This window comes from Mustela lutreola, chromosome 9, assembly GCF_030435805.1.
Source record: "Mustela lutreola isolate mMusLut2 chromosome 9, mMusLut2.pri, whole genome shotgun sequence".
Taxonomy (NCBI): domain Eukaryota; kingdom Metazoa; phylum Chordata; class Mammalia; order Carnivora; family Mustelidae; genus Mustela; species Mustela lutreola.
The window spans coordinates 29,708,163-29,725,917 of NC_081298.1; the positions used below are offsets into that span (position 1 = coordinate 29,708,163).

General features: G+C 41.0%; 1 protein-coding gene across 2 annotated transcripts in view; it reads left to right on the forward strand.

Annotated features, from left to right (window-relative positions):
* ATRN (attractin) overlaps window positions 1–17,755 on the forward strand; it is a 148,755-nt gene that overhangs the window by 66,170 nt on the left and 64,830 nt on the right. For both annotated transcript variants that reach the window (XM_059133815.1, XM_059133813.1), the window contains exons 7-14: window positions 158–248; window positions 1,170–1,413; window positions 2,160–2,343; window positions 3,353–3,507; window positions 6,489–6,573; window positions 13,304–13,524; window positions 15,707–15,828; window positions 16,656–16,794. In XM_059133815.1, coding sequence (XP_058989798.1) covers window positions 158–248; window positions 1,170–1,413; window positions 2,160–2,343; window positions 3,353–3,507; window positions 6,489–6,573; window positions 13,304–13,524; window positions 15,707–15,828; window positions 16,656–16,794 — 1,241 coding nt within the window. The remainder of the gene's footprint in view (window positions 1–157; window positions 249–1,169; window positions 1,414–2,159; window positions 2,344–3,352; window positions 3,508–6,488; window positions 6,574–13,303; window positions 13,525–15,706; window positions 15,829–16,655; window positions 16,795–17,755) is intronic.

Sequence of the window (17,755 nt, forward strand, 5' to 3'; positions counted from 1 at the left end):
GCCTTGCAGACTCAGCTGTTAGGTTGGTTTGTTTGGAGAGGTTCCTCACGGGCATGGCATATTTAATGAGCATCTCCAAACTGCATGATTATCACAAGTAGAAGAGCATAAGATACTCTGCTTTGTCATTTGGGTAAAAATATAATCTGTTTTGTAGGTATGACCTTGCTTCTAGGGAGTGGCTTACCCTGAATCGTTCCGTGAACAATGTGGTTGTCAGATACGGCCATTCTTTAGCATTATACAAGGTAAGGTGTCTCCCCTCTGTACAAGCTAGAAATTCTGATCTTCCACACTTGCCTTATTATATCATGTAATCAAAAAGCTACATAGTGTTGGGGTTTTGTTGCTAATCTTCTTTGCTGTGGTAAAATACACATAATATAAAATTTACTGTCTTAATCATTTTTAAGTGTACAGTTCAGTGTTGTTAAAGACATCCCTAATGTGTAACTATCACCACCATCCAGCTCTGTGACTCTTCATCTTGTAAAACTACACCACTGAGCCTGTGAAATGTTAACTTCCTATATCCCTCCTCGCCTCCAGCCCCTAGCAACCGCCATTCTCTTCTCTGTCTCTCTCATTTCGACTTCAGTTTTGGTTTTTAGTTAGGGGGAATCTTTCTGGGTTTTTTTTTGGGGGGGGCGGTGTATATAATTGGCCAAGTTGTAAGTGGAAATTAAAGTTGAAACCAGTTTAACGTGAGAGATTTTAATGGATTCAAGTTGTACTGGGATATTCCAGTTGTTGTACTAAATGGCTAAAAATTAATACTGTGTCGGTTAGCTTTCATGTTAATTAGGAAGTTTAGCCAAGAATAGCCACATTGCAATATAACTGAATAATCACTTTCATTTCCTTGTTTTTGTGGCTTATGGGAGGATGAGGGAACTCTTCAACTTTATTTTTCCAAGCCATTTTATACCATAAGAGATCTCCTATGAGGAAGTTCAAGAACAGTGGCAAAGTGTTGGACATACAGGATATGATGTTTTATTTTATGTTGTTCCTTTCATTCCTTTCCTAATAATTCACGAAAAGGTGCATTTCACTAGTACTTCTTCAGCTAAGAATAACAATGAGGTTTTGAACTTCTTTTCTTTCTCGGATTTGATGCTTTTGATGTTTTTTTTTTTAGAATTTTGTTTGCATTTTTTTCCCCGTAGGATAAAATTTACATGTATGGAGGAAAAATTGATTCAACAGGGAACGTGACCAATGAGTTGAGAGTGTTCCATATTCATAATGAGTCATGGGTGTTGTTGACCCCGAAAGCCAAGGAGCAGTATGCAGTGGTCGGGCACTCGGCACACATCGTCAAATTGAAAACTGGCCGAGTGGTCATGCTGGTCATCTTTGGTCATTGCCCTCTCTATGGATATATAAGCAATGTACAGGAATATGACTTGGGTAGGTATTTTTTCCAGTGGATCTTTTTGGAATGTCAAATTAAAAATGTCTACCCTTATTATTATGACGTTTGAACAAGATTCCACCTAACTTTGACCCTAGTTCTTTATCTTGAAATACAGTTAATGTGGCTGTGTTCCCAGTAAAATTCAGATTATTGCTGCTATTATGTCATCTATGTTCCTTGTCATCAGTTTGGTGAGGAGCCAAAGATGACACTAAATGCTTTCGGTGTTGAAAATAGTTAAATAAAAGTGGTTTGGAACAACCAATATTCTGAAGAAAAAAAATTAGACGACCCTTTAGAGATTGGTTTAATGGTCTGTGGTTTCCCCTTAATGTGTAATCTTTCCGTTGGTTAAATTTTATTATATCTGTTGTGGTGGTATGGGAGCACCACCTGTAATTGATAGTTTGGGAAAATAGGTCCATAAAGCACATCTGCATATTGGTCACTGAAGGTTGCGGGGTATTAAGTGTTCAACTGAGGGAAATCCGACTCTTTTAAATTTAATGTAATTATTTTCCAACATGATATAGTAGAACACCAGAACATTTAACAGATTGATGTTTGGCCACCTGGCTTTGTTACAAGTTTTAGATGGCCTTCCTTTAAAAACAAAAAGATTAAAGAAATTTATACATATCAAGCTTGCTGAAATCTCTTATTTTAAACTAGTTGGTCATTTTAAGTACTAGAGAGGAGGAGCCTGCAATGTTTGTCTTTAACTGTTTTCCTCTTCCAGCTAAGAACACGTGGAGTATATTACAAACGAATGGTGCCCTTGTCCAAGGGGGCTATGGTCATAGCAGTGTCTATGACCATAGGACCAAGGCCCTTTATGTTCATGGGGGCTATAAGGCTTTCAGTGCCAATAAGTACCGCCTTGCAGATGATCTCTACAGATACGATGTGGACACCCAGATGTGGTGGGTGCTTTTTCTTGAGCTTTTACTCTAAGGTGTGAATTCTAGCAATTGTTGGGAAAATATTGGGCTCTATTTTTGTTCTAGGTCTAGCAGATAATTCTCTTCAGCATTGTAGATAGAGAAATTGGGAAGGAAGCAGAAAGTAATAATATACCTAGTATTTATTTCATAGCATTATTCTAAAATTTTGTAGGAGATTGATTAGAAAACACTTGACGTTTTTTGACTGTTCTTTCAATTTTCATATCCTCAATACCTCTATAAAATTTTTGCTCTTCAAAATCCTGAGGAATAGATCGTTCTGCAAAGCTGTAATGTATGCACATTGCTGTAATTAAGTAAAATATATCCATTTTTTAACCTTGATGACTAAAGTGTCATCTTTGGGCTTAGTTACTGGTATCATTGCATGAAATAATCAAATAGAGGGGTTTCAGGACCTGAGTTAGAACTCTCCTCCATTATAAATCGAACTATATATAAAGTGTGCTAATTTTAATAAATGTACAGCAAATTGAGTTATAAAATAGAGTCATTATATAAAGCACTGGTTTCTCTTCTTTCTTTTTGTGTTTGAGACCAGCTATGGATACCCATTTACATTCTATCGTTAAAATGTCTGTCATTTTTAGTGGCTGTGTAATTGCTGTCATGTGGGTGTACTGAGACTGAGCTGTTGGAATTTTTGGTTTCTAGTTGTTGTCTTATTAAGGCATTATATGTAAGCTTTCATCTGTATTTGATGTGATTTCTACCCAGAAACTGCAATTATAGGGTCATAAGGTAGGAACAGTTTTAAGATTCTTAATATGTTTTGTCAAAATTTTCATAGGCCTTTAAGATTTTGTATTTATTTATTGTTGACGAAGTAACATATATAGGGGAAAATCTAGAAGTATTTGCACATTTGGATCTGAAGTTAAGAAAATGGTTGTGTTTGCAAGCAAATAGATGATAAATATTCTAAAAAACTAACCTTGTATTTATTATTTTTAAATAAACTCAAAAGGACCATTCTTAAGGACAGCCGATTTTTCCGTTACTTACACACAGCTGTGATAGTGAGTGGAACCATGCTGGTGTTTGGAGGAAACACACACAATGACACATCCATGAGCCATGGTGCCAAATGCTTCTCTTCAGATTTTATGGCTTATGACATTGGTAAGTTTCCCAAAGCCATTTTAGTTTCAAGAATCTTTTTTATCTATGAGCAACATTTTCCTTTTTTTTTTTTTTTTTTTAAGAGACAGAGAAGGAGTGGGGGATGGTAGGGAAAGAAAGAGTATCTTAAGCAGGCTCCACACCCAGTGCAGAGTCAGCGCACAGCTTGATCTTATGACCCTGTGATCATGACCATTTTCAAAATTAAGAGTCGGATGCTTAACCATCTGTACCATCCAGGTGCCCCTGTAAGGAGCATTTTAAAAGAAACTGAAAATATCGCCAGTTAAAATTGGGCTGTTTGAAAGAGTCCAAATGGTATTTTTTGTATTCATGTGACACATATTATACATGTATTTTAAAAAAGCACTACTTATATATTAAGTTCTTTTTTATATTGCTTATTTAAGTTTTAAATTTATTTTTCTATATTAAGTTCTATTACGTGAAACACTCCCATTAATTGATTGAATGTTAATTTTTGAAGGTGAGTTGGAGTGACCAGCCTCTTCTGTGTTACAAACGAATGCCTTATATAATAGTCTTATGTAGTTGTGACCATCAGCATTGTGTTAAGTTGGTCTGACTAATAGCTTTATCACATTTCCTAAAAAATTGGTTTTACACATTCTTGAAGTCATTACTTTGACATGGAATTTAAACGTTTTTTGGTGTGGCAATATACTTGACCAGAAGAGGGCAGTATTTGTTCACGCAAAACAAATACTAGTCGTTCTCTTGTTTAAGTAATCATCAGATGTTCTTTTTTAACAGATGTTTATGTGCCCGCTACTGAGCTCGGGGACTGTAAGATGAGTAAATTACAGTGCTTGGCCTTACAGTGGGGGAGGCCGAAAACTGAGCAGACAATATAATTGCAATTCAGGGTGTTACTTGCTTTGAGAGGAATATGTGAGAGCATCTCTGGGCATGCCTTAACTCAGGAGGAAATGGGTTATGATCAGGGAAGGCCTTCTTAAGGAGGGTCTGGGTCTGGAGGAAGTCAGCTAAGTGAAGTTACGCAACAACCCATGTACAGAGACACAGCGGCAAAAAGACACTCTGCCACATACCTGGGGCCTCTGAGTATCAGAGTTTGGGCTCTATCAGCTGCACATCAGGGGGGAACGGCTTCCGGCAGAACTAGAGAAGCCAGCAGCCAGCAGATTAGTCAGATCTTGAGAGACTTGTTATGCCATGCTAAGGAATTTGGGCTTTTTGAAGAATCTTACATAAGAGCTGATGGAATCGTATTTGTGTCTTAAGAAGATCTCTTTGTGGCATTGTGGTGAGTAGTTGGGAAGGGACAAGAGAGGAGTTAGGAGGCTGTTGCAAAATCCTGAGGAGGGTTGGAGCCAAGGCTGTTGAAGTGGCAGTGAGGTTCGAGAGAGGTGGGTTTGAGAACTGCTGGGAACTTGAGGATTGTTTGGATGTGTTTTGAGAGAGGCAAACGCATCCTTATTGCCAGGTACCTGGTGTGGCCGTGGTAGACTGTGCTTTTTACCAGGTTGGAAGCAGAAGGAGAGGGGGCTGGGTTGCAAGGAAGGGAATACAATGGGTTTGGAGGCATGTTCATCTGGAGATGACCGTGGGACTGACCCATACAGAGATTAGGCAGGGACGAGCCTCTAGGGAGCATGTGTCATCAGAATGGATGGACGCCTGTTAGAGAAGCAGGAGGGTCACGAGGCAAGATGGATGACCTGTGAGGGAGCTGTTAACAGTGGCTACAGAGGACTCAAGGAAGACAAGGACTGGAGAGCCTTTTGGATTTCGCAACAAAAGATGTTGTTTGTTAGCTTCTAGACAGGGAGGAGTAATCCAGATTGCAGTCATGTAAGGTGTATACTATGAATGTTGACTAGAGTAAAAAAAAGAAAAAGCCCCACTTCTCTGTGGGAAGAGAAGGTGTAGTTGAGTGCCTCCTTGTGCACAATTAAATGTTGTGGTAAAAGCCAGGTGAGACAGGAAGAAAGAGTCCCTGTCACCGTGTGGTTTTTGAGAAGCAAGGTGGGTAGGCAGGAAGCTTTGAGGACTGATGGCCTCTTCTCTGTGTGAAGAAGACCACCACAGAGTCTAGGCTGGGGAGAAGGAAGCAAAAACTGTTGTTGGTAAGGTTGAATGAAGGTCTGGATCGAGTAGAAGAGCACTTGCTTAGTGAGCATGAAAATATGATTGTTTCAGAGAGGGAGTGTGAGTGAGGTTGGCAGGGTTCTGCCATGCCAGTTGGATGAAAAAAGGTCCAGAGAAGAATTGCTGTCATGGGTCAGGACAAAGGAAAATCAGTAGATGCTCGGGGTTCTAGGAAAGGACTTGAAGTTTGAATTTTTTTTTTTTTTAAAGATTTTATTTATTTATCTGACAGAGAGAAATTACAAGTACATTGAGAGGCAGGCAGAGAGAGAGAGAAGGAAGCAGGCTCCCTGCTGAGCAGAGAGCCCGATGCGGGACTCGATCCCAGGACCCTGAGATCATGACCTGAGCCGAAGGCAGCGGCTTAACCCACTGAGCCACCCAGGCGCCCGAAGTTTGAATTTTTTATATATTTATCTATTTATTTAGTTTTCAGTCTCCACTTGTATTTTCCTATTTTAGCTACTGAGTTTGGGCAAATCAATATGGAGTGGAAAATAATTATGGAGGGCACATGTTTTACTTACATAAATTTTGAAAAATACAAAATTTACCCAAGTTAGGAAGCGTTCTGGTGGGTAAACTTGATGGGCAACAGAATGAGTGAGCATCATGGATATTGGATGCATTGATGAATTAGAATTGCCGTATTATCCTACACCCTTCATCCATGCCATGCTTTTCCACTGTTGCCCCATTTAACCTCAGCAATAATGACTTGATTAAGAAAAACCGAGAAATACATTTTATGAGGTTGTGCTTATTGCAGTCTTCTTCCAAAAGAAGATGACAGTTCCTACTGATTATGAAGAGCAGTTCCTTCTGAAATGTGTTTTTCTTGCTCCTAGCTTGTGACCGCTGGTCAGTGCTTCCCAGACCTGATCTCCACCATGATGTCAACAGATTTGGCCATTCTGCAGTCTTACACAACAGGTAATTAACTGAAGAAGTGCTTGTTCCTTTTCTCTTGTGTTTAATGTTTATGTGTGGTGTAGCGATGGAAATGGAGTTGAACATGAGAAAGTGGACTTGGACTTACATATTATTTTCGGGATTCCCTCAGCCCATTAGTTTGTTGCAGAGCTACGTAGGTCTGAATTTCCTGATTTATATTTAAGATGTCTGATGTGGATTTTAATTACTTCTGATGCCCTGTTTGTTAGCATGCGGGAGAATGCTCTGTTTGGTGCGGTCTGCATGCATGGGACAACAGGAGGTCTTGTGGTATTGTCTCATGCCCCTCGCTGTTCACTGTTGTTGTGGTGCTTGGGTTGTTAGGTTTCTCTTTGTCAGATCAAGTAGGAAGGAGGGATTAAAAAAAAGAGAGAGGGCATTTCAGATGGATAGGATGGAAGAACAGAGATGGGGAAGTTATAAAGCTTCCTGCAGATAAATGTGCAATCATTGATATTCTGAAGTCTCTACTACATTTTATTGTGTTACTCAAAAATGCCTGGCCTGAGTTAACTATATCTGCCCCTGGAGAAGGGGAATCTAGAATGGCCACTCTGCCCGTTCCTCACAGTGTGCCTTAAAGATCTGTGATCTGTTGGGGCACCAAGTCGGCTCAGTCGGCAGAGCACGTAAAAATTCTTGATCCCAGGGTTGTGATCTTGGGCCCTGTATTGGGTGTAGAGGTTACTTAAAAGTAAAATCTTAAAAAGAAAGAAAGAAAGAAAGAAAGAGAAAGAAAGAAAGATTTGTGATTTGTTAAACCTAGTCATATTCTAAAGCCTAGTCATATTCTTAATTTTCCCCATTTTGTTTCAGCTGTTAGGAGTGTTGTCTATTTGACCTAAAATTCTGAGCCTTAGCAATCCTGAAACTTCTGAAATGCGACAATGCCTACATTATGTTAGGACTCCCCTGGCTTTCAGAATTTCTGTTGTTATGATGCAAGATGAGATGGATGTGGGATTAGAAAAGCTGAGAAGGCAGCATGTCTTGACGATGTCATGAAGGAAGAATGGGCAAAATCCAGTTACTTCGATACTGGGGAAAGGTGACAACTTCTTAAAGGAATCACTCAGCTGCAGTTTAGTGATAAACATGATTTTCCTGTGAGAACATGTGATAGTATAGGCTGACACCCATACTGATTTTAAGTGTCCCCTTAAATTGTAGGCTGATACTTCCTCAGTGAGGAAAACCCTGAGGTTTTCTAGTGAGTCCCTCTTGATGCTTTCATTTGAAAAGCAGTGGGGCTGTTTTGTCATACCTTGCTAGTGGGTGCCTGGCCTCTGCTTCATTCATCTTTATGCCCCTGCTTCTCCCAGCACAGTATTTGGCAGATAATAGACATTCGCTAAATTGTAGCAGCTCCTAGTCTGGTGATAGTAACTAGCAGATAAATGGATCATCTATTAAAATATTCTAAGGTTCTATTCAGACTCAGAGAAGATGACACTTTACCAGATGACACACTTGAGCCATGAATCAAAATTAGGAATGGCTTGCCTGACTTACCATGATGTTTTCATTTCTGTGTAATTCCAGTGGTGTGTTGGGGCCTCTCTGCGAATCATCTGGGTGTACAGGGCAGGGCTGGAGGGGGCAGCAGATGACGAGAGAGGCCTTGTCGAGTTTCATTTTGTGGAAGAATTTACTGAGAGAGAACGTGGAAATCATTTCTTCGTATCCCAAGTGGTGGTTTTCTTAGTCTGCCAGCAGCTTTGGGTCTGCCGTCTGGTCACTTACCTACTGTCCTCTTGGGTTTTGTAAGGCGGTGGGCTGAGGAGCTGGCTGCGAGGCCCTGGGGCTGCGTAGAGGTGGCTGTTCCTTTCAGTTGCCTGCTCCAGGCGTTTTTGAAGGACTCTGCGTACCTCATATAGCCAGCGTGTGACCAGATGGATTCAGAATTGCTGAAAACACCAGCTGTACTGGGAGAGGGTGGAGCTTCTTCGGTTTAAGCAGCAGATTGACTAGTTGAATCCAGACTGCTTAATGTGATACTAAACCCATCGTGAGATTAAAAATTAAACATCGGCTTCATTTTTGGTCATTGAAATGTGTCCATTTCTAGATATAGTATATAGCAGATACTTAGCCACAAAAATCTTTATGCTTTCATAAGTTAGTCTTGTGTTAATTTGAAGGCAGTTGAGGCAAGTGGGAGTGAATGACTTGATGCCTCATTGTGGGTTCGTTCTAAACTTCCTGGCAGATCAGAGGATCTCAGAGTTGGAAGAGATCCTAAAGTCATCTGCTCAAAACTTCTACTCCATGCCGTCATCTCCTTTAAAAGGTCCAGGGATGGAAAACTGACCTAAGAAGGAAGCCCCTTCCTTTTCCAGAGACAACAGTGATTAGCAGGTTCTCCTTTATATGATCTGGAGTCCACTTCTCTGTCTCTTTTGCCCAGTGATCTTGTTTCTGTTCTTAGATTTTGCAAGAGATTATTATGGCAGGCAGAGGTGGAGAAAGAAGCAGGCTCCCTGCAGAGCAAGGAGCCGGGTTCGGGACTCGATCCCAGGACCCTGGGATCATGACCTGAGCAGAAGACAGTGACTTAACTGACTGAGCCACCCAGGTGTCCCAAGAGATGATTATGTTTAAGGATGGTGTTGTGTCTCCTGTCTGTATAGCGCCTAGCCTCTTTCTTCAGGTTCTAATCTGGCACAGTGGTTGGCAGGGTTGAGGATGTCCCAGCAAATGGCACACAAGAGGCATAGAGGTACCGTGTATGTGGTAGATAGATAGATACCTGTGAGACAAAGCCTATCATTTGCTGGCGTTGGCCTCCCACCATAGCGGTTTTTTTGTTTTGTTTTAAAATTTATTTCACACACAGAGAGATCACAAGCAGGCAGAGAGGCAGGCAGAGAGAGAGGGAAGCAGGCTCCCTGCTGAGCAGAGAGCCCAACGTGGGGCTCGATCCCAGGACCCTGAGATCATGACCTGAGCCGAAAGCAGAGGCTTTAACCCACTGAGCCACCCAGGTGCCCCCATCTTAACTGTTTTTAAAGTGTGTGGACTAGCGGCACACATTGTGAGCAACCATCACTGCCATTCATCTCCCGAACATTTTTTATCACACAAACTGAAGCTCTATACCCACTGAACAACAGCTTCCTGTTCTGCCCTGCCCCTGCCTTCGGCAACCAGCACACTAGCTTCTGTCTTTGTGAATCTGACTACCTCGGGTACCTTACCTGGAATCATACAGTATTTGTCCTCTTGTGGCTAGCTTATTTCACTTAGCATAATTGCCTTAAGATTCATTCATCCATGTTTTAGCAGGTGTCAGAATTTCTTTCCTTTTTAAGGCTGAATAATACTCTCATATATGTATACCATGTTTATCCATTCTTCTGTTGGTAGATACTTGGTTTGTTTACACCTTTTGCCTTTTGCAACATAATGCTGCTATAAACATGGATGTACAAATATCTGTGTCCTAGCTTTCAGTTCTTTTGGTTATATACCCAGAAGTGGAATTTCTAGATCATATTGTAGTTCTATTTTTAAATTTTTTGAGAAACTAGATAGTTTTGATAATCAGTCTTGCCAGGAGTTTGTTTCATTTAAGTTGTTTAATTTGTTGGTATAAAAGTTCATAGTATTTCTTTATAGGCTTTTTAATTTCTTGAAGGTCAATAATGTCCATTCTTCATTCCTGATTTTGTTAATTACTCTTGTCTTTGCTCTTTGTCAGTCTAGCTAAAGGGTTGTCAGTTTTATTGATCTTGTCAAAGAACAAATTTCTATTTTCATTTTTCTCTATTTATTTTATTGTTTCTTCTTGATATCATTTCCTCCATTCTGATTGCTTTGGGTTTAGTTTGCTTTTCTTTACTAAAGGTAGAAGCTTCGGTTACTGATTTTAGATTCTTTTTTTTTTTTTCCTAATACATGTGTTTAAAGCTATAAGTTTGTCTCTAAGTACTACTTTAATCCCATCCCATAAATTTTGAAATGGCGTATTTTTTTTTTAAAGATTTTATTTATTTATTTGACAGAGAGAGACCACAAGTAGGCAGAGAGGCAGGCAGAGAGAGGAGGAAGCAGGCTCCTTGCTGAGCAGAGAGCCCGATGCGGGATCCCAGGATCCCAGGACCCTGAGATCATGACCTGAGCCGAAGGCAGCAGCCCAACCCACTGAGCCACCCAGGCGCCCCTGAAATGGCGTATTTTTGTTTTCATTTAGTTAAAAATATTTTCTAAGTTCCCTTGTGATTTCTTCTTTGACCCATAGGTTATTCAGAATATTTTCTTTATTTTTCAAATAATTGTGGAGTTCAAAGATTTTTCTGCCTGTTTATTTATGATTTAATTCCATTTTGATGATCAGAGAACATACTTCGAAGATTTCCTTCCCTAAAAATACAAAGACAAAAAACACTGCATTCTTGTTTTTGTTTGTTTGTTTGTTTGTAATGGCCTAGCATATGTGGTCTCTCTGGGAGATTGTTCCATGTGCCCTTGAAAAGAATATGTGTGCTCCTTTATTTAGGTGGTGGTGTTGCACAGATGCCAGCAGGTCATATTGGTTGTAATGTTCAAGTTTTGTGTATCCTTGTTAATTTTATTCCTAATTGTTCTCTTATTATTAAGAGTGAGATATTAAAGTCTTTAATTATAATTGTTACTTTACTATTTTTCATAAGGCCTGACAGCAAAGAATTTTCTTAGTCTTTGTTTCTCTCGGGAGGTCTTTATTTTAGTTTAATTTTTGAAGAATAGTTTTGTTGGGTAGAGAATTCTTATTTTACTTTCCATTACTTCAGTATCTTCTTTCTCTGCCTTCTGGCCTCCATTGTGTCTTAGCCATTAATATTAATGTGATTCTCTTCTATGAGTTGCCCTATGCAGTTTTTTTATTATAATGTGTGTAAATGGGTCTTTTTTTGATTGTTCTTGTTGGAGTTTGGTGAGCTTTATGGATGGGTGTGTAAAGTAATCATTTTTACCAAATTTGGGGAGTTTTCAGCTATTACTTCTTTAAGTGTGTTTTTTGTTCTCTCTCACTTCTTTCCTTCTGAGACTCCCATTATGTTTATGTTGGATTCTTGACAGTGTCCTGCAAGTCTCTGAAGCATTTTCTCTTTTCATTTTCTTTGATATTTTTTCATTTTTCTTCAGATTATACAATTATTATTTATTTTTAAGATTTTATTTATTTGACAGAGATCACAAGTAGCAGAGAGGCAGGCAGAGAGAGAGATGGGGAAGCAGGCTCCCTGCTGAGCAGAGAGCCCGATGTGGGGCTTGATCCTAGGACCCTGGGATCATGACCTGAGCTGAAGGCAGAGGCTTAACCCACTGAGCCACCCAGGCACCCCTGTTTGTTTGTTTTTAAGATTTTATATATTTACTTATTTGAGAGAGAGAGAGAGACAGAGACAGAGCACAAGCCAGGGAACAGGAGAGGTAGCAGGAGAAGCAGGCTCCCCACTGAGCAGGTACCCCAGTGTGGGACTTGATTCCAGGACCCTGGGATCATGACCTGAGCTGAAAGCAGACACTTAATCCACTGAGCCATGCAGGTGACCCTGTATGTACTGTAACATTTTGTTGAAAACCAAATCTTTTAGGTAATATCAGGTGTGGATTCTGATTCTCCCACCATCACCACTGCCCGTTGTTACTGTTTGTTTAGTGTCTTGCCTTGACTAATTCTGTAGAGCCTGTCTCCCTAATGTACCACTGCTGATTTTTTCTCCCTAGTTGTTTTTTCTTGTTTGGGTTAAAAAAAAAAAAAAAAAAAGATTTTATTTATTTATTTATTTGATAGACACACACATACACACACACAGGGCGCGAGAGAGGGAACAAGCAGGGGGAGAGGGGGAGGGAGATGCAGGTTCCTGCAAAGCAGGGAGCCCTATGTGGGGCTTGATCCCAGGACCCCAGGATCATGACCTGAGCCGAAGGCAGACACTTTATGACTAAGCCACCGAGGCGCCCCTGTTTTTTCTTGTTTTTGTTTTTAAATCTGACTTCCTAGAGGTTGCCTTTAAAGAGTCCTATGTGGTTTTTTTCTGAGGGTTAGGGGAAAGAATGGTTTTTAGATATTGCAATCTAAGTACTAGTCATATTTACCGCTACTAGGTTGGTCACTGTTTCTAGCCCTTTTTAGAAGAGAAGTTAAAGAGAAACTTAGTTGTTTCCTTGTTTTTATATTTGTAATTTTTAAAGATTTATTTATTTGAGGGGGGAGGAGGGACAGAGGGAAAGGGAGAAAGAGTCCCAACCAGACACCGTGCTAAGTGCAGAGCCTGACGTGGAGCTTGATCTCACAACCCTGAGATCATGACCTGGGCTGAAACCAAGAGTTGGATGCTTAACCGACTGTACCATCCAGGCATCCTGTTGTTACAGTTTTTAAAATGAAAAATGATATTTTGTGTGTGTGTGTTTTCCTTCTTCCCTCACTAGATAAATGGTTGCATCCAATATATACTTTTCTCTGCATTTCATTTTTTTTCCCACATAGCAGTGTATCCTAAAGATCACCACATAGCAGAATGTAGATATTGTCCTCATTCCTTTTTACATCTGCCAACTGCCATTTGCATTGTGTGGCTATACCAGAGTTTACTTATATCACATCCTGAATTGATGGACCTTTGGGGACATTTTATCTGAAGATTATAAAAAGCATATGTGCGTTTATATATAGAAACCTTCAGTAAACTACTCTCCTTTTTTTCCCCCCTTTTAGCACCATGTATGTATTTGGTGGTTTCAATAGTCTCCTCCTCAGTGACATCCTCGTATTTACCTCAGAACAGTGTGGAGCACACAGGAGTGAAGCTGCTTGTCTGGCAGCAGGACCTGGCATCCGGTGTGTGTGGGATACGGGGTCATCTCAGTGTATCTCCTGGGAATTGGCCACTGAAGCACAAGAAGAAAAGTTAAAATCGGAATGTTTTTCCAAAAGAAGTATGTTTTTTTCCTTTTCTCAAAATTTAATTAATTTGAAATCTCACTTTATCTGAATTATGAAGGTATCTAGCACATGTGCATTTTTTATGTTCATTTTATTATCTAAAATGGTTTGGTAATGACTGGTGCACAGGCTTTATGGGTGTTTGAAAATAGTTTTGTAAATCTCTTTACAGTGGATGGGAACATGCCATGTGGCTCCTAGAAGCTGTCTGTGAATGATGGAGACAAAACCTCCTGGCATTGCATCGATTTTGTATACCAGCTCCTAAGCCTGGCAGTTGGTCTTGGCGATACAATACAATAGGACCTTTTTGTGATAATGGAAATGTACTATTATGCGTTGTCTCAGTATGGGAGCTACTAGCCAGAGACACTTGAGACCGATGAATTTTAAACTTTCATTAATTTAAATCCAGAATTACATGAGACTGGTGGCTACCTTACTGGATTCTGCAATTCTAAGGCTAAGGGTGAGATTAAGAGGGCCAACCTGGAAAAGCTATTTTAGAGTAGATAAAGAATAGAGGTAGAGTTGCTGTCTTTGCAAAGTATTCTTTTCTAGCTTCTCTAATTGGGCACAGTAGTGATAGCAAGACAGAGAGTTGCTAAGTGTGGCTTCTAGAACCACCCCTTATGTTTTCTAAGCTTTTTTCATCTTGCCTATTTAGCTCCTTATGCTTTTGCTGTGACATGTAGCACTGTGTAATACAGTGATGTAAGAAGTAAGAAATCCTTTTTTAAAAAAGTCTCTGCAAAATATTTGTTCACTTCAATTATTTTAAAGAATGTTGACTAAATTTCTTAACTGTTAGAGTTGGTATGTAGCAAGTTACCTTGAGGGTTATGGTAGATAAAGTCAGCTTTCACTCTGCTGGAGTGCTCCAAAGTAAAATGATCATAGATCCCCAAAGGGGCATCCAGACACTTTCCAGTGAGTGGTGGAGAACTGAGAGGACCAGAACCTAGTAGGGATAGACAGTATTTACACTGTCTCTTCAAATGAATAAAATTCGTGAAATTTTTTTTTCTTTTTAAACCAAATTTTAAAAGTTCAAATTAAATGTGCATGAGTATAGGAAGCAATGTTTGATTACCGTAGGTGGTTCGATGTCAACCTCTTTGCTATGAACTCATCTCAAATGTTGCATCTCTGGTCACTCTGCTTTCTCTGTGAGCCCAGTCCTTGGAGTGGTGACAGGGGAGGTAGAATAACCTAAAGAGCATGCTTTGTGTGTGTGGCAGAGCAGGGGGCTGGCTGTCTTGTCTTTGGGTTCCTCCATGTGCCATGTCCATAAGTGGATCAGTAGATCAAGCAGCATGGTTGTGCAGCCTCTCTCTTTTTGCTGACCTTGACCTCTCTAGGTCAGTAGGAGACATAAAAGGTCTGCAGTAGCCCAGAAGTTCTCACATTTGCACTCTTAGACTTACATACATGTATAAATTGTAGCTCAGCCTAGTGTCTCTTTTGGGGTTCTGTGGTGCTGCCTGCTTCCTCCCCCAGATTAGCTTTGCATTTGTAGCTAGAGCAATGGCTTGGTCTTCTGCATTACTTTGTTTGCCTCTTGGGCAGCTCTTGGTGTTCATTAGAACACTAATTGCTTTCTTTCCTTGGAAAGAGAAGTAATCAAAGAACCAGACCTACTTCTCTTATATCTCATTGTTGTTGAATTAAATTAACCTATCTTTCTTTTTCCCTCTAGTGTACTCTTGGTGGGGGCATGGAAGTTTACAAAATACTTTTCTCTCTCTTTTGTTTTTTTTTTTAAATTTTTACTTATTTATCTGATAGTGAGAGGGAACACAAGCTGGGGGAGTGGGAGAGGGAGAAGCAGACTTCCTGTTGAGTCTGGGAGCCCAAAGCGGTGCTTGATCCCAGGACCTTGGGATCATGACCTGAGCCAAAGGCAGATGTTTAATGACTAAGCCACCCAGGCTTCTCACAAATAGTGTTTTTTCAAAATGTTTATTTATTTCCAAATACTATTTTAACCTGAACACACTGATATATTTTCCTGCCAGTTTTTCTTCTTTTTTTACTTCCCAACCCTGGTTACATTGTTTTTTTTTTTTTTTTTTCCCAAACCTTAGTCTCAGGTTGTGCTCAATAGCAGCTATTGGCCTGTGACTTTTCTAAGGCGAAACTGTCACAGTTGATGAGTTCTTCTTTTTTTCATAGCTCTTGACCACGACAGATGTGACCAGCACACGGATTGTTACAGCTGCACAGCCAACACCAATGACTGTCACTGGTGCAGTGACCATTGTGTCCCCGTGAACCAGAGCTGCACGGAAAGCCAGGTCAGGGGCCGCTTCTCAAGGGTTACAGGGGATGAAGAAACCCCAGGGAAGGTTAGGGGTGAGATTATGGTGTGTGTCACACAAATACTGGCCCAGAAGTATTTTTTAAAACCTCCAGTGTAGTTACAGGCTTTCTTTTTGGAAGGGATGCTATATACTTCCTAATTTCGAAGGTCTTGCTAACCACAGGATTGGTGTGTCATGTCTTAGAAGAAGGCAGGACTGTTACTCTGTGTACTCCCCACTCCCTAGGCATGGCTCTAGCTAGGGCCTCTATTCTTGGTGTGAGGCTTGTCATGGTGAGCTCACTCTACCCGTGCAAGCTTTGGGGAGCAAGTTAGGACTTGAGACTGAAGGTGAGTCAGGCAACTTAACGAAATCTCCTTGTCTTATGTTATACCATGGCTCAGTATAATTTATGCTCACCATTTATGATTTTTTTACTTGGGTGATAGGACAGAAAAAGATACAGTGACTCTACCTCTGTAGTTTTTGACAGTTTATTCTGTAAAGCAGTTCATAAAGTATGAGAGTTTTAGACCGTTCAGGAGGCATTTGAAAAGCGGCAGGTTGAACACCCCCATTTCACAGCTGAGCAGGTAAAAGCATAGTGTTTAAAAGAGTGCCTTGCCTCCTTGCTGGAACAGGACATGTCCTGTGTGAAAGATTTCAGCACAGTCTTTCCACCGCAGGGCCGCCTCACCTGCATCTTATGTCTTTATTTGCAGTTTGCTTCCTCAATTAGATTTTGTTGATTTTAGTATTCTGTCCTTACCGTGAGTTCTGTCCATGGATTAAGGGAAAAGCTTTTGTCTGCTGTGTTCTAGACCTCCATTTCCAGATACGAGAATTGTCCCAAGGATAACCCCATGTACTACTGTAACAAGAAGACCAGCTGCAGGAGCTGTGCCCTGGACCAGAACTGCCAGTGGGAGCCCCGCAATCAGGAGTGCATCGCTCTGCCTGGTAGGCCTCGTAGGGGCATCTGGGTGTGTGTGGGTCTAGAGACTTCACACACAAACACACACCCTCGCCCCCAATACTGTGCAGCCTAGACTGCACCCAAGAGAGGGAACAGACATTTTATCCATTCATTCCCCCATTCCACTATTGTGGTTATTTTCTTAAAATGAAAGTACAATTCTTAAGCATTTGCTGCTTCTGTCCTTTGAAATAAAGTGAAGTGTTATCTTCTGCTCTGGAGAATGGAATGACAGCTTGGCTCCATGTCATCGAGCCTGCTCCACTGTCCCTGATCACCTCTGCTCTGGTCACCTAGTAATCGAAAGCAGTAGTCTTGGCCGCCGGTCTGTGGGCCACTTGGTGGATACTTCTTGCCACTGGGATCAGGCTGTCAGCACCTTCTGACAAGAAGGAGGGGAGATGGTTTTCTCACCAGCAACCTCCTGAGGTGCTTTCCAGTCCTGAACACCTCAGTTTACAGCAGCTGAGGTTGAGGACGAAGAGTTGAGGGCCTCAGGCCAGCCAGCCACAGCAGAAATTCTGTGATATATTTGCTTACCCGGGATTTCCAAGAAGGGGGACATCGATGGTTCTGCACAGCTTCCGAAGCACGCACACAGCAGCAGGCTCTGCCAGGCCCCTTCTCAGTGTCCTTTGAGAGTACTGGATTCGTCTTGCTCGAGTGTGAGCTGCGTGTTCTTTACCTCATTGTAGCAGACTTCAGTGTACTACAGAGTACCAGAGGGTCTTGTCAGGACTCAGGTTCTGGTGCACATTGGGAGTGGGGCCCCAGAATCTGCATTTTAATGAGTAGTGACACTGATGCCACACTTGAAAGAGCACACCTTGTTTGCTCTTAAATGACCCCTTTTCTGGGGCATGTTCCACTTGCCTCACTGACCAGTCACGGGCATCGTTGGTGTGCCCAGGTTACTCAGTTCTGGCAAAGTTGCCTTGCTTGTTC